A 25672-nucleotide genomic window follows, 5' to 3' on the forward strand; every position below is an offset into this window, starting at 1 on the left:
AATGCTCTTGATGTATGGTAGTGTGGCTAGTCCTTTGGGTTGCGGCATGTCCTCGTTCCGTTGTCTTTCCCTTAGGCATCTGTTGATGAAATTGCGTGGGTATCTGTTTCTGGCAAATATATTGTATAAGTGTATTTCTTCCTCTTTTTGCAGTTCTGGTGTACTGCAGTGTGTTGTGGCCCTTTTGAATAGTGTCTTGATGCAACTTCTTTTGTGTGTGTTGGGGTGGTTGCTTTTGTAGTTCAGGACTTGGTCTGTGTGTGTGGCTTTCCTGTACACCTTTGTGGTGAATTCTACGTTCTGTGTTCTCTGTACCAGCACTTCTAGGACTGGGAGTTGGTTGTCCTTTTCTTCCTCTCTAGTGAATCGGAAGCCTATGAGTGTAGCATTGTTGATCCGGTGTGTGTTCTCTGTTTCTGTGTTTTTAATGATTACAAAGGTGTCATCTACATATCTGACCCAGAGTTTGGGTTGAATTTGCAGTAAGACTGTTTGTTCTAACCTTTGCATTACCGCTTCTGCTATGAGTCCAGAGATGGGTGAGCCCATGGGTGTGCCGTTGATTTGTTCATATATTTGGTTGTTGAATGTGAAGTGTGTTGTGAGGCACAGGTCCAGTAGTTTGAGTACTCAAACACAGAAATAGAGAACACACACATCGATCTGGACCCAATATACCGGCCACTGCAGCGGACAGCTGGAACTGACAACCGGAAGTGGCAGATACAAATCACTATAAATGCCGGAAGAAACATCACAGAAGCGCTTCACAGGAGGCTCCCAAGTACTGAGGATGTCACCTAAACAGGGGCTGAAACATCTGCAACACAAATTCCCAGCTCGGCGAACAGAACCACAACAACCTTACACAAGTAAATAGCTATGTTGTAATCTAAGAATTTATAGAGACTTCTGGTGAATTATTATATTAATTGGTTCCAAGTGCATTAATTAATATAAAGAAATGTGTTTGCATAATAAAAGAGGATAGTCTACCTTGCCCTTATTCCTGGTGCTCGTCATTCTGTTTTTGAGGAAGCTGAACGTACGACTCACTTTATACTTTTCAGTCTCTGCTTTTGAAGGAATAATATACTTGTCCCACTCTTCCTCTTCAATTCTGTAGATAAAATACATTTAGACCAAGTTCTTTTGACTAATTAAGATTTCAAAACTCACTCTAGGTTTTCATTCTCACAAAGTATGTAACTTTGATGTTTGAGCTGAGTTAGTGCATGTCTGAACTATGGTCAAGGATTTGATTTCCTTATTTTTGTTGGGTTATCTAATCTCTGACAGGACAGCAATGAGGTGTGAGTTTATATTTTTTCAGTAGTAGAACCCTATCCAGTAATCCCTGCTGGAGGTAAATATTTTTAACCAACCTGTTCAGTCATGTCATGACACACCTCTGGAGCAGAGATTGATTAGAGTGGTGCTGGAATAGCACAGCAAGCCAGGTAGCATCCGAGGAGCAGGAAAAATCGACATTTCGGGCAAAGGCCCTTGGAGCAGGTGGGATTGTGGACACTTATTGAGAGCAGATTGAGTTAGAATTTGATGATGGCCATGATGGAGAGTTTGCCAACAGTCACCATTAAAGCTCACAATTAAACACAGGCTAGTAATAGTGAGGCAGATATGGTTGCGATAGCATCACAACTCCAGAAACAAGTCAATAAGTTAGGAGTGGAGGACAAAAGCTGATGAGAATAGATGGGAGGAACCCTTTACTCACAAATGAATTCTCCAAACTCTTAATTGATACAATTATACCTTGGTAACTGTGAGGACAACTCTCATATTTAGTAACTAGCAAGGTAAAGTTGTACACAGTTATTCCAGTCATCATTATTTTAGGGTTAGCTACCAAAGCCACAAGAAGACTGCTGATACATCATAAATTACTGCAAGTACACGGCACTCAAAATTAGCCTTTGAAGAACAGAAGCAACATGTCTCAATAAGCCTGGTGGGTCATTTGAAAATTTGTATTAAAGTTTATTTCTGTGTTAACTGCACATTCAACTTGGATTAATCTTTGATGAACACAAGGAGCTGGGCTTTACAGGGTATAATGTTTTTTTCTCTTCCCGGTAAAAGTGGGAGACTGGATGTCTACCCATGATCTCATCAGATCCTCTTCCCCCCCTCATCAATTTAATACATGAAGCAGTGTTAATTGCTTTAAGACGTGCCTTGCATCCAAACTGGAGGGGAGGCCCTAAGGTAGCTGCTGGCCAATTGATACCTAACATCTCTGTGGTCCCCACAGCACCAATGATAGTAGTGGTCACATGGATTCTACAGGCAATTCCACCATGTTGAGGAGGCCAGGTCAGTCTGGAGTCAGGTGTCTGTTCAAGGAAGAAATGGGAGTTGACAATCCTGCCCCTCGGATGCTGCCTGACCAGCTTTGCTTTTCCAGCATCACTCTAGACTCTGGTTTCCAGCATCTGCAGTCCCTTGTTTTTACCTAGCTGCGGTTATGAGTCTGGGGGATGAACGGGATTAGGTGGGGTGAATTAAAGGTGGGTGCTACCAACATGCCTCAAGAGGCCTGCAAAGGAGAATGTGACGCACCCCTGTTAAACACCAGACCACACAGCTGAATCTGCTGTATTTCCTGAATCATTTGAACCCTCTTTCTCCAACCATGGGAAAACATTGTAGTGGTAGGATGAGGTACTTGGGAAGCCATTCACTGGTAATTTAAGGGTCTCATTAGGCCTAACGGCAGGTAGATGTTTTCATCATTCCCCCACCCACCCCACAAACCATAAAATATCAGACTGCTTGGAGGCAGGCAAGTAGTCAATGGAGAGTCCACCTGGTGGATTTCAGACCTGCCAGCACAGAGCATAAAACCCAGCAAAGGAAATAAGCATTAATTCTGAACAGTAGTCAGCTGTGAGTGGACTGACTCAAGAATTTCTAACCTTAAGTACAACTGATGTGTGGGGAACAATCCAAATGCCAGAATGGATATCTGTGATATGTACATAAAGGTAAGTTCTTGAGGAGAACTGGGTGTGGTGACAACAGAAAAGGTGGCTGGTGCAGACTGGAAAGATATAAGAAAAGTTGGTCCGATTGGGATAGTGGTGATGATGGAGGCAGAAGGAGCTAGTGTGGTTTTTATTTGTGGCTGTGAGGAGTACCCTTGTACCCTTTAAAGAATACTTGCTTGATAGCACATAGTGCTGATTTTCCTGAATGCAGCTGTCCTGTGATAAATAGGAAGCTCATTGCTACTCCTTCAATCATGGATGTGTTAGTTTAGTCCAAGATGGTGGACAGCACACTTCTAGTCCATAATGTGCATGCACCACCTGCACATCATCTTGGAGGCTTAAGAGACCTTTTAACACAATTTTAAAAAGTACCTCATAGTTAAACATTTAGAACTAAAATCTATTTTGCAAGTAAATATAGCTTCTTTTGGTAATTCTGTTTCTGAGTTCAAGCAAATGTTCATTAGCAGCACAGTAAATATCAGAACTGAAGTCAAGATCCTATTTGATCTCTCATTGATGTCTGACTTTCGAATAAGATGGAGGTGGGGAGTACCAGAAACTGGCATGTACATTTACTTCAAAGAGGAAACTGTAGCATATCTACATTTAGTAATATAATCAAAATTTACTTTTATAAGAATCACAATCGATAACTACCTACAGGGACTTTGAATGAGATTTGACAGAATAAACACACCGCAGTATATCCTTAACTGTTCACAGGATAGACAACCTTGTTACTGTTCTGTGGGAACGTGGAATTAAATGGACTTTAAAACAAATGATAATGAAACACTGTACAAAGATGCATTGGAAAAGCATTTTGTGTGCGATGATTACACATGATTAAATTAATTAGAATATAACATGAAGATCATATGCCAATCAACTATACTAGTGAATTTCTCAAAGTCCAGAATGCAAAGCCGCTGCCATACTTTGGGACCACAAAAGTGAAAAGGGAAGAGAAGGCTTGAATTTTTCACAAGTTACCAACAATCCATTCAGTAACATTGACTTATCAAGTGAAGACAAATTCATATCAAGGACAAAACCCACACAAGATTTTTTTCCCTGTATGTTCAATAATTGGTAGGCAGTTCTAAATCACATTGTGATTTATATTATTTAAGGTTCTTGTAAAATAGATTCATTCACAATTAATCATAAAAACGTGAAGGCAAACTTGCACCATGGCATTTACTAAAACCATTACCACCACTCTGCTGCTTCACTGCATAACTGGATATATTTACCTCAAAAGATCAGACTGAGGGGCCAACTACAATGGTCAGGTTTATGAGGATGATCCTGTTAAATTAGCCAGCCGTAAAAGAACTCTGGGTCCCATTGCCAGCACTGTGTGTGTACAGGTCAACAAAGCTTCCATTTGCTCATCTGGAAAGTCATAGCTTTCACTACACCCCCTCCCCTTCATGAGTAAAGTCAAAAGCAAGGGCTTGGGGAATTCCATTTGCACTGTGTGCTAAGATACAGAGGACTACATAAGCGAGTGAATTCGTTTAAGTGCAAGCATCATTGTGTATATATCTGTTAGTTTGTCTCTTCCTATCATGTGAGTTAGCCAATATTCAGAGAATGACCATTTTTTAGCTAAAGGCCTTTGTTCTGCCTCGTGCTAACAATTTTCATATTTGCAATGAAAATGTTGAGAAAGGCTTCATCTTTCATAAGAATCAAGTGAGCTTTCAATACTCTTGCAGACAGATTTTTTTTTTGCACAATATCTGCTGTATAAACATTTCTATTGTACAAGTAGCATTTGAATAATATGGTCAGGCCTACAATGAAGCTGTTTCCATGAAGCCAATGATAAAACTCTAACATGTTTATCTATGAATGATGCTGTATCAATTAGTATGTGTCAGTTAAAGACACAATGTATTATCCTTCAAAAACCAATTCCTTAAGTAAGCAATTCCTTAAGTTTTTTTTAAGCAGATAAATACAAATTGAAATTTTATGCAAAAATGCTCTGCATACTAAATTACTCTGGCAAGTTTCCATTTCTCATTTTTTTGGAGTTGGCTATCAAGCATTTACATTCCAGAATGAGCTTCTCCAGGCAATGATGAGGCAGAAATATCCATATTGTTAAAACAGCAAATAAACTGCCCAGTATCATCACATCAATTAGTTCAAGAATGATGGGTGGAATTCTCTCCCACTGACTATGGATACAAAAGAAATTCTATCCTTAATCATTAAAATACTGAAACTTGGTCAACAGCGAAATCTGTTCCAGCACATCAGCTTCATGTAAAAGGCCTCAGTGGGAGGTTTTCCAGTTTGAGGGTTAGAGATATTTATTGGGGTTAAAGTTAGACATGCATTACTTCAACACACAAACACACAGATATTTATTAGAGGACTGAAACATACTCTTTTAGAAACTCCGACAAAGTCAGATGCTGCAGCGAGTCTGCTAGCTCCGAACAGCCTTCCTCATCAGCTGACTGTGCCCGTTTGCGAAAACTAAGTTCCCTACAGAAAATGATAAATGCCTGAAATTTTGCTGCAATATACAGAATAACTGACAAGACTACAGGATCATAAGTTCATACAATACAGTTAGCACCTTTTTAAACTGCCAGATTTTTTGTTATGGAAACATTTTCAGACATTGGGATAAAATTCCTACGTAGACTTTGTAAAATATTGAAATCCTTTGTGAAATTTAAAGTAAATTCACATGTTAGTCTTAGCAAGAGGATTTGAGCACTAAATGTAAAATCTCCACATTTGCAGATGTCACAAAGCTGCCTTAAGATGCCTTGCTTCAATCATATAGCTAGGTGAGACAGCATCTGGAATGTTATATGCAGTTTGACCCTTTCAACTCAGGAAACAGAAATATAGAAAATAGGACCAGGAGTAGGCCATTCTGCCCTTTGAGCCTGCTCCGCCAATGATAATGAACATGGATGATCATCCAACTCAATAGTTTGTCACCTTGCCCCCTTTGAGGAGAAAGTGAGGTCTGCAGATGCTGGAGGTCAGAGATGGAAATGTGTTGCTGGAAAAGCGCAGCAGGTCAGGCAGCATCTAGGGAACAGGAGAATCGACGTTTCGGGCATTAGCCCTTCTTCAGGAATCGATTCCTGAAGAAGGGCTAATGCCCGAAACGTCGATTCTCCTGTTCCCTAGATGCTGCCTGACCTGCTGCGCTTTTCCAGCAACACATTTCCACCTTGCCCCCTTTACCATTTGATCACTTCAGCACCAAGTGTTTTACCCAATTCCTGCTTGAAATATTACGATGTTTTGGCCTCTACTGCTTTCTGTGATAGTGAATTCCATTGTCTTACCACTCTGAGTGAAGCAATCTCTCATTTCAGTCCTACATTTACCCCATATGCTTAAACTGTGACCCTTGTTTCTGGATTCTCCATCATTAAATACATCCTTCCTGCATCTACCTTGTCTAATTCTGTTAAAATTCATAGGTTTCTCGGAGATTTCTTCCTCCTTATTCTTCTCAACTCCAGTGAATATAATCTTAACCGATTCAACTTGTCTTCATTCCAGAAGTCAGTCTGATAAATCTTTGTTGCACTCCCTCCAGCCAGAATATCTTTCTTCATAAAAGGAGACAAAAACTGCACACAATATTCCAGATGTGGTCTCACCAAAGCCCTGTACAATTACAGCAAGACATCCCTTCTCCTGTACTCAAAACCTCTCACTATGAATGCAAACATACTGTTTATCTTGTTCACCATCTGCTGAATTTACATGCTTATCTTCAGTGACTGGTATACAAGGTCACCCAGTGCCATTGCTCATTTGCCTCTTTCAATTTATAGCCAAATAATAATGTCTTTCTGTTATTTTGCTACCAAACCTCACACATGTTCTCATTATACTTTATCTGCCATGTATTTACCCACTCACTCAGTTTGTTTAAGTTACACTGAAGTTGCACTTCCTCATAGCTCACCCTCTCATGCAGCTTTGTGACATCTGCAAATGTGGAGATTTTACATTTAGTTCTCTTAGGTAAATCATTAATATATATTGTGAGTGGCCTAGCACTGATTCCTACAATACCCCACAATTTACTGCCTGCCATTCGGAAAAAGGCCCGTTTATTCCTACTCTTTCTGTCTGCCAGCCAGTTCTCTACTCATTTCAATACACTACCTCTAATCCCATGTGGTTTAATTTTAATGTTAAAACACATAGAGGGAATGCAGAGGAGACTCACCAAACTAATTCTTGTAATGGTGTGAGAGCCCTATGAGGGGAGATTGGGCCTCTTTTTCTAGAGCTTAGAAGAATGAGGGTGCTCTCATTGAAACGTACAAGATTCTTAAAGTGCCAGTCAGTCTAAATCCAGAATCAGGGAATATCTCCTGGGGATGTAGAACCAGGGAACACACTCTCAGAATAAAGGCCAAGTCATTTATATTCAAGTTGAGGAGAAATTTCTTCATTCAGAGGATAGTGAACCTTTGGAATTCTCTACCCCAGAGCACTGTGAAAACTCAGTCATTGATTATGTTCAATATAGAGATCAATAGATTTCTAGATACTAATGACATCATTGACTATGTGATCAGCCATGATCTAGAATGGTGGAGAGACTTGAGGGACTAAATGGCCTACCCTTGCTCTTATGTTCCTATATTAGAGGCTTACTGAATCATATTACCTGGGTAAATAAACGAAGTAAAATATGAACTGACCATTTGTAGCTACCTGGTAATCTGAATACTTTGTATTGTTTAATGTTATTGAAGGTTTGTGGTTGGTTTATACTCACATCATCGGTACATGTTAAGAATCACAGAATCATTATGGGTACAGAAGAAGGCTATTGAGCCCATCATATTTGAACCAGCTGCCGGAGCATTCTAACTTAGTTTCCAACTCCTGCTTTTACGCCCTTTACCTGCACATTGTTTATAACAAAAAAATCATCCAATGCCCTCTTGAACCTGCCACCACAGTTCCAGGTAATGCATTCCAAATCCAAACATGTACTGTGAAACAAATTCTATTCATCTCACATTTGTTACTTATGCAAAACATAAACTGTGCCATCCACTTCTCAATCCTTTCATGAAAGGGAGGAATTGTTCCCAATCTATTTTGTTCAGATCCCTCAAAATTTTGAAAACTTCTATCAAATCTCCCCTCAGCCTTTTCAAGGAAAACAGTCCTAACATCTCTCTTTCCTCTTAACTGGAGTTTCCCATTAGAAGGGACCATTCTCAAACTTTTTCAGCATTTTCTCCAATGCATACACACCCTTTCTATAGTGTGGTCCTGAAAACTGTACACAATACTCCAGCTGAGGTCTAAACAGTGTCCTAGATAAGTTCAGCATAACATACCTGTATTTGCATTCTATAGCCCTCCCAATGAAGCACAGAGCATTGTATGCTTTTTTAAAAAAAAAGTCAGCTCTCTCTACCTGTCCAGACTCTTTTTAATGATTAATAGTGTGGAATAATATCAAAAATATTTGAAAGTGATGAATTTAGAGGGCTACAGAAATAGGACTGGTAGATGGGATAGATGGGTAGCTCTTTTGGGAGCTGATACAGATACGTTGGGTCAAATGGCCTCTTTCTGTACAGTAAGTTCTGAATCTACTGTCACTAATGTGAACTTATTTTCTTGGATTTACTGTCAGTAATGTGACAACAGGCTGGTTGTGTTGTGTAAATTGATGTCATTACCAGGCAAAGGAATCTAAATTAATTGAGTCTAAGAGAATGATCACTGATCCCAAGGTATTACAAGTGATTAATCCACTAGGAAGGTATGTATGGAATTGGAGGTAACTGTCTGAAATGGGTTGAAATGGATTGGTTGGGGAGTGGCGAACAGCACTTAATTCAATTCCAAGAAAATAAGTTCATAGATAGGAAATAAATTATCTGAAACTAATTATACAGCTCTCAGCCACAAAAAAATAACAGGTTATGGATTCGTAGGATGTTAGTGGACAGCCAATTGAAACAGACACAATATGCAGCAGCAGCAGCAAGAAAAGCTAACTAGATCTTGTGGTGTATAGTCATGTCTGCATGGCACAAACACCAGAAGATGAAAATGAAAATGTAAAACAAAGAATGGTTCAGACAAGTTACTTTGTGCAATTCTGATTATCATACTACAGCAAGACTAATTAAATACAAGTGCAGGGCAGAAGAGGTCAACCAAACTGAAATCTCATTCAAGGTATGAGAGCTTTTGGGCACAAGCTTCAGGACTCGGAATATTGGCTCTGGGTTAGAAGAGAGAGGCAAGCAGTGTAGATGTAATGACTTTATGTGGAACTCGGTGAATATGTGGAATAGACTTTGTATAAAGATGGTGGAAACATTTGCGGGAGAATTGATGGAGTGGGCATTTAAAACAAATCAGTTTTCTTGGTGTTTGCCTAATGTCTTTTCTAGTCTTGTAGCTTCCTATGTCAGTGTAACAGTATTTTAATAGAAGAGACATATTAGAGTTCACAAACTGTAAAAGGAAATAAAACATGAAATACATTACTACAAACTGGAATGAAAAATGGTTCAAATATGAATATTAAAATTACTAAAAAGCATATAAACCAACCAGAAGCTATGCAAAATAAAGCTAGTTATAAATTAAGGTATATCTGAGGGTGGTTGGCTATGAACAGTGTCTTTAAGCTGAATAAAAGCAAAATATTGAAGATGTTAGAAATCTGAAATAAAAACAAACTGCTGGAGAAACTCAGCAAGTCTAGCAACATCTGTAGAGAAAGAAATAAACAGAGTTAATGTTTCCAATTTAATAACTCTTCTTCAGAACTGAAGGGTGTTGGAAAATGTTTCTTTATTGCAAAAATAAAACTTTATTCCTAAAACCACCTATTAGTACTAAGATTAAAAATCATTCCTGTAAAAACATTAGAATTTGACATTTCTCAGAGCTTCCCTGCAATTGCAAAAACAAAGGCATTTCCTACTCATGCAGTTCATTTTGAGGCAACAAGAAGGTCTGACAACTGAACAAATCCTCATTATACTTTGGCAGAAATACCTTAGACAGTGGTCTTTTCCCACTGCACCTTGGCAGCAGCTGCCCCAAGTTATAGTGCAACCCTCAGCACAGAGTCTCAGACCTTGGAATGTACTAGTCTTCAACACTTGCTTGAGGTCAACTCTTTACATTGGAAGACCAGCAAATTATGGGCAGACCAACTGAGTGACTTTCACCAAATGGATGGTCCTCCAGGCACAGTCGACATCCATTTTGGTGTGCATCACAAGGAAATGGCCTGTAGACCACAGAGTTCTGCATCATGGAAAGCTGAGGAAGAACCTTGACAAAGATCAGTACATCTCTCTCCAGACCTTGTCTGCAAAGGTACATTGCAGAAGGGGATATGTGACAGTCTCCTCTCTACCCAGCAGCCGCATCAAGGGCAGCATGCAGTTTCATACAGAGGCTGGGCTTACATAAAGGATCTGACAGGTAATGCCCTTCTCGCCACCAGTCAAGCTACGTCTTGGTGCTTGTTGGAAAGTTTTAGTGATGAGGCATTCTGCCAAATGACTTTGACAGTCTGCTCAGTGAATTACCTGACCAGATCACCCTTTCCTTTTCCTGAAGGGTCTCAAGGATGTTGCATGCTGACCACGTGCTGCCTGACAGACATGTGGTCAAAGGTGTTTTCCTTTACAAATTTTTCCAAGAGTGACAGGTGACATGGAATGGTCCAGCTGCTTGGCATGTTCTTTGGACACAAGACCAGACCCATTCTTCGCAACAGTGAGGACAGGTCGAACTTCAGTATGTAGTGACACTTGGTATCTGTGCACTGAGGATCCACTCACAGCATGTAAGGGGTCAGGAAAATGTTAAACCTGATGAATACTTAGAATTATACTCCTCACCCATAAAATGAAATTAAGGACAAGGATTAAACTAAACAAAACCCTAGAAAGATATTGTTGTCTGCTTAAGTATCAGTCGCTGCTTCCCTGTTTTAAGATGTCTATCCTGATATACAACATTAGCACCCGTAAACAAAATATAAGGTTCAACAAGTCAGAGGCACTACAAGGCAGCTAATAAGTACCTATGTTGGTTTCCTTAAGCATTACAATAAGTGGATGATTGTCAGTGTTCATTCTATTCACAAGTTTTTTCTTGTTGTTTCTTACAGATTTATTCTACAGTTGTTAAATGTTGTCATAGTCTTACCAGATCATAGGGTTGCTTTCTCATGAGAGCCAGAGAAACAGGTGGTTTAACCTGAAAGTCACCACACCTCAGCAAGGGGAGAGGTTGAAAATGATAACGAACATTCAATTTTACGTTTGATCAAAAGAAGCCAATACTTGCTCACAGTTGATTTCACCTGATTTTTTTTATTACTCAATTTCCAGGTGAAACTAATAAAGTTCAGAAACCAGTTTGAACAATGCTCAATCTCAATTTGGCTACTTTACAATAACAATAACAACTCGTATTGATTGAAAGTAGTAAATCAGCCCAAGGCACTTCATAAGAGTAACATGAGACAAAATTTCACACCATGTTACAGAGATATTGGGCAGGGGGCCAAAAGCTGTGAAAGAAGTAGGTTTTAAGGAAATATCTAAGAGAAGAGAAAGAGCGCACTAGAATGATGAAGAGCTAAAAGTGTTTAGGGAAGGAATTCCAGAGCCTTGGGCCCAGGAACGAAACACATGACTATTGATGGTGAAGCAAAAGATGTAGGGAATTGGAAGAGCACAAGGGTCTTGAAAAGTTGTAGGACTGGAGATGGTTATAGAAATAGGGAGTAGCAGGTCATCGAGGAATTTGAATATGATGAACCTTTAAATTCCCGTCCTCACAGCACTGTAGGCACACCAACATCATATGGAATCACCTCTACTTTCTCAAGGACAGATAGGAATAAGCAACAAAAGCTGACCCATCCAGCAATGCCCACATCATGTGAAAGACTACATTGAAAAAACTGTGACTTTCCTGGACTTGGAACCAATGCAAGTCTCTGAGCACGAATGGGTGATTATATCTTGCTTAGGATCTGGGTTACAGAGTCCTCACGGGATTAAGAAACTAGTGTCTTGTGGCAGAAATGATGGCAAAACTATCAACATTCATGGTCATTGCTATCCTGAAATTCACAGCAATTTCCGAGTCTGCACATACACAGTTAAACATGGAAATACAAGAGTTGTTGTCAATGATGCAGCACCTCATGGTAGGTTGTACTGTTACTGTCCTCCCAAACAGCAATCGGGTTATAATCAGTAAACTGATGAAAACTTGTCTTTTTATGTAACCAATTTTATTGCAAAGCCCTCAAGAAGGCAATGCCTAATGGAATGAGGTGTAATTAGATGTTTAATGGCATAATGTGCCATTATTTTATTATAGCACAGCTTCTATCTTAATTGCTTGTGTCCCCCAATCATTTCCTTCACTTTCTGTAAATTGAATTTAAAATGGACCATATGTTTGCTTGTGTATGACAAAGTGTCACTGTAATTTGTTACTTACCTGGTTAAATAACATTGCTGTTGCTGGATGATTAGAGATCATTTTGAAGCTATCATCAGAGTTAAAATGATGTCAGGAAAGGGAAAATATGTGTCACAGAGATCAACAAATCTTAACAGCCTTCCTTGAAATTCATGATTGAAACTTTAGTGCCATGAAAAGTGTAACTGAAAAGTTCTGTTGAAGAAGTGGAATTCATGGTCTGCTTGGCCTTTTCATGTTTTATAATCTTGAAACACATTGACAGCCATTGACATCAATTGAGCACTCATTCTCTCCCAGTACTGTCAACACAGCATTAAAGTCATGTCCTTGGGAGTTGCACACTGACCTATCCTAGAAGAATAGTTGCTCAGAGCACCATATTTAACAACCATCTTCCTTATTGAATGATAACAAAAGAAATGTCTTGAGATTTGAGATTTACGTATGTGGATTTGTGTTAATTGGTTTGAGAGCCCAGTCACCATATTGATACTTCTTAAGAGCCTAGAGCAGACAGGTCTAGTTCCTCAGTTCTAAGAAGGTTCACATGACTGATTCCTGAGATAAGGGAGTCATTTATGAGGAGAGGTTGGACAGCTTGGGCCAGCATCTGTTGGAGGTTAAAAGCATGAGAAGCGATCTTTTTGAAACAGAGTTCTGAGGGTTCTTGACAGGATGGGCTGCTGGAAGAAGTTTCTACTTATGGAACAGAATAGGATGAAGGGATGTAATTGAAAATAAGAGCTCTTCCTTTTAAGAGGAAAATGAAAAATCTTTGTTCTCAGGTGGTCATGAGTCCAGGGAACCCCCTTTCTGTTTGGTGGAAGGGAGGACTAGCAAAGGAAGTCAAGGCTATCAGAGATAGAAAGAAATGGGAAGTTGGGCCACAAGTGGATCCACCACAATCCTACTGAATGACGGAGCATGCTCAAGAGGCCAAATTGCCTCAACTGTTCTTAATTTACATATGCATTTGTATGTATATTTGTGTATTCAAATATTTCTATATTCATATTCTCACATTGTGCCAAATACATATAATATGGCAGTTCCTACTTGAGGTTAGTGGTGATAGTTCAGGGGATTAGTTTGGGAAGCAATACAAAGAGGCCAGTCTAATTTATTAGCCACTAATGTTTCCTTGGAACAGGCATGATTTGAAACAGGAAGGAAAGCCAGGTCAATGCAAGGCTTAGTCAGAACTTAAGAGAAACAGGCAAAATTCAATGGAACAAGTAGCATGTTAGAAATTGAGCAAAATGCATAAAGAGAGAATGGAGCAAACCAAATGGAATGGGGAATGGATGTGAAGGGAGGCAAGAGAAGGAGCAACAAAAGCTGAGAACTAGAATTTGAGGTGAGGAAGGAAAAGCTGGAACAGAGTTAGGGTCGATGTTGTCCCTCGTAAGAATGGAATACACACTTGATCGCCAATTCCGACACGCTACAACGAAAAACCACAACGACCTCCTCAGAAGACAAACACTGGACAGGGCTGATAGAGTGCCCTTCATCGTCCAGTACCTCCCCAGAGTGGAGAAACTATACCATGTTCTCCTCTGCCTTCAACATGTCATCAATGGTAACAAACATCTCATCAAGATCATCCCTTCTGGCTTTCAATCGCCAAACCTTAAACAGTGCATCGTTCACAGCAATTACCTAGCCTTCAGGACAACAACAACCACAACACCACACAACCCTGCCATGGAAACCTCTGCAAGACATGCCAGATTATCGTCATGGAAATTACCATCACGTGGGAACACCACCCACTACCTACATGACAGATATCCATGTGACTCGGCAAATGTTGTCTATCTCATGAGCTGCAGGCAAGGGTGCCTCGAGGCATGGTATATTGGTAAGACCAAATAGACGCTACAACAGCAGATGAATGGATATGATACAACAATCGCCAGACAAAAATGTTCCCTCCCAGGCGGGGAACACTTCAGCGGTCAAGGACATTCAGCCTCTGAACTTTTGGATAAGTGTCCTCCAAGGCAGCATTCAAGAAACATAACAACTCAGAAATGACAAGCAGAAATACCCATGAAGACAGTCTCAACCGTCATCTTGGGTTTGTGTTGCGCTACATGCAACCCCACCATACTGTTCTGCATCTGCAAAGTCTTCCTTTCTGTCTTGTTTTGACACCATCACCTTGATAGCTTGTTATGATCTTGCTCCATAAATAGTTTGTATAGTTTCAGATTACTTGTTACTTTGATTAGATCCTCAGCATGTGACACTTATACCTATCATGTTATTCCAGCCATTTGGTTTATCTCCAGCACCATCTAATTTTTAATTCTTTGTAATTATCTCTCTGCCTCATTTAATCCAATTACATCCCTTCACTTGTTATTCAGCTGTTGACACTCTACTCACACTGTCTGACACTTTTGATCAACTGCAGAGACATACCTGTCGACATTCCACTCACACCATTTGTATGACCTTTAGTCTGTCCGCTATAAATTCTGTGCTTATATGCCTCTCTTCACTTCATCTTACGAAGGGGCAGCATTCGAAAGCTTGTGATTTCAAATAAACCTGTTGGACTACAACCTGGTGTGTGTCATTTCTCACCTTGTCCTTTTTCCTCAACCAAGATGTTCCCCCACCCTCCTCCTGTGGTTGACAAGGTCCTCAGCCATGTCCAACACATCTCCTGCATTTCTGCCCTCACTCCCTCACAGAACAGCTGTATAGGGTTTCCCTCGTCCTCATTTCACACCTCACTAGTCTTTGCTCATCGTCCACCACTTCCAGAAGGATGCCAACACCAAAAACATCTCCCCATCCACTCTAATGTCAGTATTCTGCAGGTATCATTCCATCTGTAACAACCTGGTCTACACCTTAGTTTCCACTTAGGCACTTTACTGTCCATAAGTATCAATATTGAATTCCATAACTTCACAGTCCAACTGCCTGATTTCTGCCCTCCAGGGCCTCGACAACACCTGTTCCCTTTGACTCTCTTTCTATTCTGTCAAAAGTATAAATACACTTTCCAACCCCATTAAGTTCTGAAGAAGAGTCATACTGTACTCAAAATGTTTTCCTCGTTTTCTCTGTTCACAGATGCTGCCAAACGTATTGAGTTTCTTCAGCATTTTCTGTGTTTGCTACAGATTTTCAGCATCTACAGTATTTTGCTTTTGAGTTTCCACAGCTCTTCGACGTAGAAAAGTCCAAGGACACACCCCGCCTTCAAATAAAAATATTTCCTTTCATGCCAGCCCAAAATGATATCTACCTTATTTTTTATGTTGTGATACCAAACTAGATTCCCAAAACTGGGAAACATCTTATCTGCATTTATCCCTTTAAATACTGTGTAGGTTCAAATGACACCATTCCTCATTTTTCAAAACTCTAGAGAATACATACTCAATTTGTCCAATCCCCTTTCAAAGCGCAGTCCATCCAAATTTGGAATAAGTCTGATGAACCTTTGTTGCACTCACTCTATCGCAATTAAATCTTTGCTCAGACAAGGAAACCAAAACTGCACACAGTACAGGTGCCATCAAATCAAGCTCCTAAACAACTGACACAAGACTTTACTGCTTCTGTTCTTAAATCACCTTGTAATAAAGGCGAATATTTCATTAACATTCCTAATAGCTTATTGCACCTGAGTATTAGCCTTCAGTGACTTACTAACAAAGACACTTTCTATACTGATCATTTAAGAAAAACTGCACATCTTTTCTTCCTGCCAAAGTGGATAACCTCACTTTTTACCACATTATAATTCATCTATAATGTTCTTTTCCATTCACTAAGCTTGTCCAAATACTCCTGAAAATATTTTTCATCTTCATCACAACAAACTGCATTTATTTCAATGCAAGAGGCCTAACAGGCAAGGCAGGTGAACTCAGGGCATGGTTAGAAACATGGGACTGGGGTATCATAGCAATTACAGAAACGTGGCTCAGGGATTGACAAGACTAGCCGCTTAATGTTCCAGGATACAAACACTAGAGGAAGGGGAGAAAGGGAGGCAAAAGAGGAGGGGGAGTGGCAATTTTGATAAGGCATAGCATTACAGCTGTACTGAGGGAAGATATTCCCAGCAATATATCCAGGGAGGTTATTTGGGTTGAACTGAGAAATAAGACAGGGATGGTCATCTTATTGGGATTGTATTATAGACCCCTCAGTGGGAGAGCACTGTGGGGCTAGCAACCATAATTCTATTAGATTTAAAATAGTGATGGAAAAGGATAGAACAGATCTAAAAGTTCTAAATTGGAGGAAGGCTAATTTTGACGGTATTAGGCAAGAACATTCAAAGGCTGATTGGGGGCAGATGTTCGCAGGTAAAGGGATGGCTGGAAAATGGGAAGCCTTCAGAAATGAGATAACGAGAATCCAGAGACAGTATATTCCTGTTAAGGTGAAAGGAAAGGCTGGTAGTTATAGGGAATGCTGGATGACTAAAGAAATTGAGGGTTTGGTTAAGAAAAAGAAGGAAGGATATGTCAGGTATAGACAGCGGAGATAGAGTGAATCCTTAGAAGAGTATAAAGGCAGTAGGAGTATTCTCAAGAGGGAAATCAGGAGGGAAAAAACGGGACATGAGATAGCTTTGGCAAATAGAGTTAAGGAGCATCCAAAGGGTTTTTACGAATTCATTAAGGACAAAAGGGTAGCTCGGGAGAGAACAGGGCCCCTCAAAGATCAGCAAGGCGGCCTTTGTGTGGAGCCACAGGAGATGAGGGAGATACAAAACAAATATTTTGCATCAGTGTTTACTGTGGAAAAGGACATGGAAGATATTGAATGTAGGGAAATAGATGGTGACATCTTGAAAAATGTCCATATCACAGAGGAGGAAGTGCTGGATGTCTTGAAATGCATAAAAGTGGATAAATCCCCAGGACCTGATCAAGTGTACCCTAGAACGCTGTGGGAAGCTAGAGAAGTGATTGTTGGGCTCCGTGCTGAGATATGTGCATCGATAGTCACAGGTGAGGTGCCGGAAGACTGGAGGTTGGCTAACGTGGTGCCACTGTTTATGAAGGATGATAAGGACAAGCCAAGGAACTATAGACCAGTGAGCCTGATGTTGGTGGTGGACAAGCTGTTGGAAGGACTCCTGAGGGACAAGATGTACATGTATTTGGAAAGGCAAGGACTGGTTAGGGAATAGTCAACATGGCTTTGTGTTTGGGAAATCATGTCTCAAAAAGCTGATTGAGTTTTTTGAAGAAGTGACAAAGAGGATTGATGAGGGCAGACAGTGGATGTGATCTATATTGACTTCAGTAAGGCGTTCGACAAGGTTCCCCATGGGAGACTGATTAGCAAGGTTAGATCAAATGGAATACAAGGATGACTAGCCATTTGGATACAGAACTGGCTCAAAGGTAGAAGACAGAGGGTGGTGGTAGAGGGTTGTTTTTCAGACTGGAGGCCTGTGACCAGTGGAGTGCCACAAGGATGGGTGCTAGGTCCACTACATTTTGGTATTTATATAAATGATTTGGATGTGAGCATAAGAGGTATAGTTAGTAAGTTTGCAGATTGGAGGTGTAGTGGACAGTGAAGAAGGTTACCTCAGATTACAATGTGATCTTGATCAGATGGGCCAATGGGCTGAGAAATGGCAGATGGAGTTTAACTTAGATAAATGCGAGAGGCTGCGTTTTGGGAAAGCAAATCTTAGCATGGATTATACACTTAATGGTAACATCCTAGGGAGTGTTGCTGAACAAAGTGACCTTGGAGTGCAGGTTCATAGTTCCTTGAAAGTGGGGTAACAGGTAGGTAGGATAGTGAAGGCGATGTTTGGTAAACTTTCCTTTATTGGTCAAAGTATTGAGTATAGGAGTTGGGAAGTCATGTTGCGGCTGTACAGGACATTGGTTCGACCACTTGTGGAATATTGCGTGCAATTCTACACTCCTTCCTATCGGAGGGATGTTGTGAAACCTGAAAAGGTTCAGAAAAGACTTACAAGGATTTTGCCAGGGTTGGAAGATTTCAGCTATCAGAAGAAGCTGAATAGGCTAGGACTGCTTCCCTGGAGTGTTGGAGGCTGCGGGGTAACCTTATGGAGGTTTATAAAATCATGGGGGGAATGGATGGGATAAATAGACAATGTTGCTTCCCTGGGGTGGGGGAGTCCAGAACTAGAGGGCATAGGTTTAGGGTGAGAGGGTAAAGATATAAAAGAGACTTAAGGGGCAATCATTTCACACAAAGGGTGGTTATGTGTATGGAATGAGTTGCTGGAGGAAGTGGTGGAGGCTGGTACAATTGCAACATTCGAAAGGCATCTGGATGGGTATATGAATAGGAAGGGTTTGGAGCGATATGGGCCGGGTGCTGGCAGGTGGGACTAGACTGGGTTGGCATAGACGAGTTGGAGCGAAGGGTCTGTTTCCGTGCTGTACCTCTCTATGACTCTCTAATTAGGGGTGGGATTCTGAATGACAGAGTCCTTACTCTCTACAAGAAGAGGACACATGCGCTGGTTGCAGAGGATTGGGACAGGTTCTGCAAGGATACAGAGACACCAATGTCCCGGCAACTAATTAAGTACTTTTTGTAGTAGCACTGAAACACTGACAGTCTCTGAGCAGTCAGTGCACTAAATTGGCCACTACTTCTTATGACTGGTCGTGATGCCTTCTGCCTTTTGTGTCTTCCAGCAAAAGGCAGCATATCCCCCAGAGGAGACCTCCTTGACTTTAGAGGAATAGACCATTCAGGGCATAAGGAAACGACTGGCAATGCTGACCCACTGGGCCCCTCCATCAATGGCAATGTCAAAACACTAATGGGCTCAATCGGCAAAGGAACATTCGGATGGGAAGCTGCTGAGGAACTCACATCCACATCACGCAGGTAAGGGACCAATGTCCTGGGCCACTGGCTTTCTGAGGGGTTGGGCTATTAGCAAGCAATAAAGAGCAACCACTGAGAATTTGACGCTCCCTGGCAAGAATCTCGCCATGCTGCTTGAGCAAAGCAGAGAAGCTGCCGCCAGAGGATCTTAATATTAAGATGACTGCCTCATCCAATTCTGTCACATGTCTCATTATAGCCTATATATTTCAGTTGCTCATAAGATTCCACTCTGTAAAGTTGAAAGAGTAATGCTGAATTAGGTGAGAGAAGTTCAAATGCCTTTGTGACTGAGGACAGCATAGTATTTGGACAGAGATGATTCACTATTATAGCAAATATTTGGAAAATGACATCCTGTTTGTTCTGCTGAAATGCACAACATTTTGTTTTTCCTTTTCTAATTGCATAATGTATCAATTGTGAACTAACACAGTTCTTAAAGTTAACCAGGAGTGAATAAGTTTAAAGCAAAATTTTCAATTTTCAAGGAGCATTCCACTAGACCTCCCAGAAACATTTTCCATTCTGGTTTTATTCTTTATAATCGAAGTGAAAGAAGGTCATGAACACCAATTGTTATACAGCTTATAACATGATGTCTTCTCATGTTGATAAATGCCACTAAAGTTTATACTAGAATTTAAGCAATAAGCTTATGATCATTACCGCTACTTGTTTTGGTGTGTCATGCACAGCAGAGTACTCTGAACATGCTTCTGATTCAGGTGCAACAATCACAGAGTAGGCTGCCCTCTCCATTATTGCAGAAGTCCTGTAAGTATTACAATCTAGATTCTGAACATCTCCAGAGGCAGTTGAGAGTTGGTATCTTCACTACGCTGGACGAGATCAATTACTGAACTCCAGCAAGGCTAATATGTGTTATACTTTACTGTACCTTTTTTCTTTCGGATGCTCAGGCAGGCTGAAAGTTCGCTGTTCTGAAACAAAGCAATATAGAAAAGTTTACAACACAAAGTAAAATTAGAAAAATAAATTTGCCTTGAAGTAACTAGCTTTAACTGAACTCATGAGATATCTTTCAAAAGAAGCTTCTAACAAGACAACACAAGTCTTGTTTAGACATTTGAAATTGAACATATAATTTGTATCCCCATGTTCAAACTCTAGCATGCAGCCTTTTCTAAAAAAAAGGCACTTCGTGGTATTAGAATAAACTTTATTTATTCCAGAAAATTATAATACTTTCCAGATCTAGCACAAAAGCCTCAGCAGCTCACACTCCCATGGACCTCCAACACGCTAAACCTCCCTCTATTTGGCTCCAAACTGGTGTCATAGTCTCCAAAGCACACCTTTTATTTTAATAGCATTAGTGCAAAGTTGTACTGTGGGCCACATCTAATAAAAATTGGACTGAGACCACAAAAATCTATAGCATCAGGCATTAGTATAATGAAAGGAGACTTGTGTCTTGTGAGTCTTCAAAGCAGATGTCACCATACTTATCTGGGATAGACAGAAATTATGCCGGAAGTCAAGTGATCAGATTTGAAAGGATTCAGAAAATCAAGAAATTTACAACCAAATTCTACTAAGAAATGCTCCTCACTCAAACATTGATCGCCTGGCCAGGCTCATTCCTCAATACCAGCTCTAGCATGACCCATTCACAAGTTGGACTATTTATATATTGTCCTGGACACACTTAACAAATGTCCTCCCATACCAAACCTCTTGCACTTAGCGAGTCCCAGTCAATACAGAGGAAATTAAAATCATTACAACAGGCCTGTTGTTTTCACATTTTTCAATAGTCTTTTGAAGTATCTGCTCCTTTATCACCCGCTGGCTGTTGGGATGCCTATAGTACAATCCCGAAGTGACTGCACTCTTCCTAGTAACTTGAACTCTACCCATATGGTCTCGCTCCAAGATGTCCTCCCTCAGTTTAGCAATGACGTTCTTCTTAATCAGCAGTGCAATTCCATCACCTCTTTTATATCCCAGTCTATCATGCCAGAAACATCTAAATCCAAGAATATTAAGCTGCCAATCTTGTCCTGCTCTTAACCAAATCTCTATTATTTATCCTGGTATTTATCTTGCTGCCACTGTTTATTCCCAGGTTCAGCCTGACTGACCCCAGTCCTTAGGTATTTATCCTGCTGCTGTTGTTCAACCCCAGGTTCACTCTCCTTTGCTATATTCTGCTGCTGTCACTGTTCATGCTGACTTCAAATATTTTACTTCAGCTGCAAAACATCAAAATACAACATCTTCTTAATTTTCAGTGTGTGGAGATAATGACTAAGGATTGAACCACTTTGTTTGAGAAGTGACATCAATTCAGCTGAGAACTTGACTCTATGCTGGAAATCAGAACAAGTGAACATTTGTCCCAACCAAGCACTCATTGCCTGTCAATCAGCTTGTCACTAAAGTAAGGCATTTATGACAACACTAGTTGCTAAAATTTCACAACTGAGATCACCTGAGTTACCATCTTCATTTCATATACATTTTTATGAGAAGTGGGCTCATAATGATCATTGCTTCAGAAGTTCCACGTGATCAGGATACTTTGCCATTGGGGAACTGCTGATGAAACAGTAAACTTCACTGAGAAATAAATTTGTGTTAAGCAAACATATTAAGGGATATAGGTCAAAGGCAGTTATGTGGAGTTAGGCCAAAGATCAGCCATAATCATAAATGGCAGAACAGGGTCAAGGGGTTTAATGGCCTATTCCTGTTTTATGTTCCTTTCCATTTGTTCATCGCATTCATTGCAAAATCTTGTGCTCACTACTCTCATCAAAATCCATTAGTAACAATAGGAGTGACAATCATTCTTAACTGAAATAGCACAATATAGTAAACTCTCAACATCTGCAGAAATTGACTTATCTCATCTTCAGCTTTCCACAGCAAACAATGCCAATGGCAGAGAACAAACAAACAGAGAACCAATCTACCCTTGGTCATCCATGTTACTCATGGTCCTTCAGGACATGTGTAAAACCCAGTGAATAATTCCTCATGAATTTCCATCATTTCACATGAGCAACTACACAAGGAAATTTCCTATGGTTATGGAGACTCTGTTCTCAGGACCAAACTCAGATCCAAATGCATATTTTCTAGCAGTACATCTGGCAACAGAACCTCTTGTGAAGCAGACTCCTCATTGCCATTTTCCAAGCCTTCTATCCATTTAAGAACAGTGGGTGGGACAATTGTGAGGGAGACCCAGTGAGACAGCCTGCAGTGCTGGTCTGCCAGCAGCTCCACTGGAAGAGCCGGGTGCTGTTGAGGTAATGTCGTTAAGCACTGGGTGCCTCAAAATAGACGCTATCTTGGATTATTTAGAAATAAAGGTCCAGAGCTGTAGGGGTGCTCAGTGTGGAGGGTGGATTCCCAATGTAGGAATGATTTTGGCCATGGGTTTGACTTGCAGGTGAGGTATTGCAAATAGACTGACTCTGCTGACCCTGAGCTCCTATCAAAAGGCAGCCCACTGCCAGCCTCTGAAAAGGAATCATACAACGGCTAGAAAGTTCCATTGGCATCAGAAACTGTGGCCCAGATTGATTGCCCAGTTCCATGACATCCCATTGGAAATGCACCTGGAGGCAGGGCAACATCATGCAGCAATCCCAATGGGGATGTCTGCAAGTCTCCCAGTTTCTCTGCTTCCACAGGGCCAGGAAAATTCCCACCATAGGCTGTCATCTTCATGGGAGCGAGGAGGGGAAAGGGGGAACAAGGGAAGGAAGATGTGAAACTGCAATTCACGGAAGTAGAGGCCTTGCTAATCTGAACGAAGAGGCTTCATTGAATAAATACGCGCAAAGCCTTGTCTCACAACCAGCTGGATCCACTACCTGGCACATGGGATTGTGCGTCTGGCAGCAAGAACAGTCCCCAGTAGCTTGTGAGGGGAGGACGGGTGTTAGGTAAGGATTTAGAAAGAAGGGCTCACCACTACTGGGAGCGTTGAGAACAGGAGGGTGGCTGGATTTCACATAGATCATGAAGGGAGTAGCCTAGTACAAGAGAGGCCCGGGACTTGCTCAGGACTCTTCATACCTCACACAGATACCTAGAATAAAATTTTACGACTTATCTCTTGATCCACCTTTGATCCATGATCCCACTCCCACTCAGCTCAGTTCTCACATTGAAATTGTTAATTTAATTCCAATGGTATAATTGATATAATTGGACCTGATCTGCATCTGCACTTCCTTCCTGCCTGTGTGCTCCAAAAAGAAAGAACATACTAATATTTGGACACTGTGAGAAAGCAGGAAGGTCAGAGAGACTTTGTGAATCACATTATATTAAATGTATTCATCCCAACACAATATAAGCCAAGGAAAAGCAGTTAAAGCTGGGCCCCTGGTTTTTACTTAGCAGCTACCTACTACAAGTATGATTGAGATCAGCTCTCTAACAAAAGTCTAATATTAATCAGGATCACATCACACCAACACCACTTGACAGGCCATCTTTGCCATCATGTTACTTGATGGCATCTTTGCAAAGATCCTATTAAAATATAGGAGTCACTATCAGCAACAACAGAATAGCAAATTTTCATTACATTATAAAAAATAATTTTAGCAATCACCTGGAATCAAGATGGCACCAATGCAGTAGTTATTACATGCTAGATAATGATGCAATATTTCTCATGAAGGAAATTGTTGTAATACAATGAAATTAACTTGCCATTCCCATCATTAAACTTCAGCAAGAGAAACGGGAATATTTTTAATGCTTACATTGAAAGTTACGAGGCATGCATTCATGCCATTTTCATGCCCCAGTATCTGTCATGCTCTGGTAAGACTGTTTTTAGTTTTGGTTATCAAGGCACTGGAGGTACCTTCAAACTCCAGAGCAATAGAGAAACATTTACAGGTTGAATCCCCAGTCACAAAACTGAATAAAAATAAACTTGATCCTAAAGGTGATCCTATTGAAGACATTATCAGTAAAGAAGTAGTTTGGTCAGAATACTAGTTTGAAATAAAGCAAGGTAATAGGAGAGGACGATATACATGCAAACTAATGAAAATGAAATAAACATTTAATTGCAGATGAAGACAGCTACTCAAGAGCCTACTGGATGACAAAAGTCAGGGCAAGGAATTGTTGGGCAGATGACTTAAAATGGGATGCATGCTCTGGCTTATTTCATTCACACTGCTGAGCACATTACTGGAAAATTCTACACATTATGTAGTCTGAAGTGCTCGTTTTCAGTGCAACTTGTATTACCTACCACATAGTTATGAAGAGGATTTATCACTTGTTATTTCCAAGCGTTTTCTAAATTTTAACATTAGTTTACATAAAACTAATCAAGTAATAGCAAACACCAAGTTTTACAAAACATATACAGAGACAATTTAACACCACACTGCAATCAATTGGTTTGATTCCAATTCAAGCAACATTGAATTAAAAATTGTCCATTTAGCAACAAGACACAGAGACATAAAAGGGTAGCAAATGCACTTTCATGCAGAATTGTGACAGCATTATCTGATTATGAGTGGTACTTACTACCATGGTGTAGCAGAGAAACTGATTTAGACAGTGACAGTGCTTGAAGAAGGGATCGTCCACTGCTGAAAACACCATCTACAGAGCAGGGACAGACTCATCATAATGACCAAAAGAACAACATCTATTTGGGTGTTCATTCATTGATACGCCTAATCTCTAGTTCTACAATATATCATCTGTATGTATAGCATAATGGATAAGTAAGAGGGAAAACTATAGATCACAAATGAAATTAGGATGGTTAATGCACATTTTTGCATTTCAGTATCACGTTACTCATTTTTATTATATTTTACCTGTTTTATAAATAATGTAGTGCATTCAACTTAATCTTTTGCGTCTGTTAATAGCTTTCTGGCTATCTACAAAAGTTTAGATGTGTCAATGATGTCTCATGAGGAGCCCTCACTGTGTATGTTACAGATACTGTGAAGTAAACAAGCACACTGTATTCATCACCATGTTGAGAATGGAGATAGAGTCAACTCCAATATAATTAGTAAATAAATCAATAATAATCCAACTTAGGGTAGTACAGATAAGAAATGTGTTTTGAGGCTTATTTATGTCTAGTAATAAGGTATTACAAATCTGGTTACTCTAAATCTCATAAATATTGAATTAAAATAATTTTTGTGCATGCTAAAGTTCAATGAAGAAAGGAGCCTCACTAATTAATAATTTATAGATTCTCATTGCCTTTGCTGATATATCATCCTGCAACATTCTGA

The 25672-nt window shown here is 40.2% G+C and overlaps 1 protein-coding gene across 1 annotated transcript in view; it reads right to left on the reverse strand.

Annotated features, from left to right (window-relative positions):
- arhgef28a (Rho guanine nucleotide exchange factor (GEF) 28a) overlaps window positions 1-25672 on the reverse strand; it is a 479393-nt gene that overhangs the window by 202111 nt on the left and 251610 nt on the right. The window contains exons 15-18 of the mRNA XM_043707577.1: window positions 24939-25016; window positions 20299-20341; window positions 5421-5522; window positions 997-1120 (exon numbers count right to left, since the gene is read on the reverse strand). Of these exons, the coding sequence (XP_043563512.1) occupies window positions 997-1120; window positions 5421-5522; window positions 20299-20341; window positions 24939-25016 (347 nt within the window). The remainder of the gene's footprint in view (window positions 1-996; window positions 1121-5420; window positions 5523-20298; window positions 20342-24938; window positions 25017-25672) is intronic.

Source organism: Chiloscyllium plagiosum, chromosome 2 (assembly GCF_004010195.1).
Source record: "Chiloscyllium plagiosum isolate BGI_BamShark_2017 chromosome 2, ASM401019v2, whole genome shotgun sequence".
In the NCBI taxonomy this organism is placed as follows: Eukaryota; Metazoa; Chordata; class Chondrichthyes; order Orectolobiformes; family Hemiscylliidae; genus Chiloscyllium; species Chiloscyllium plagiosum.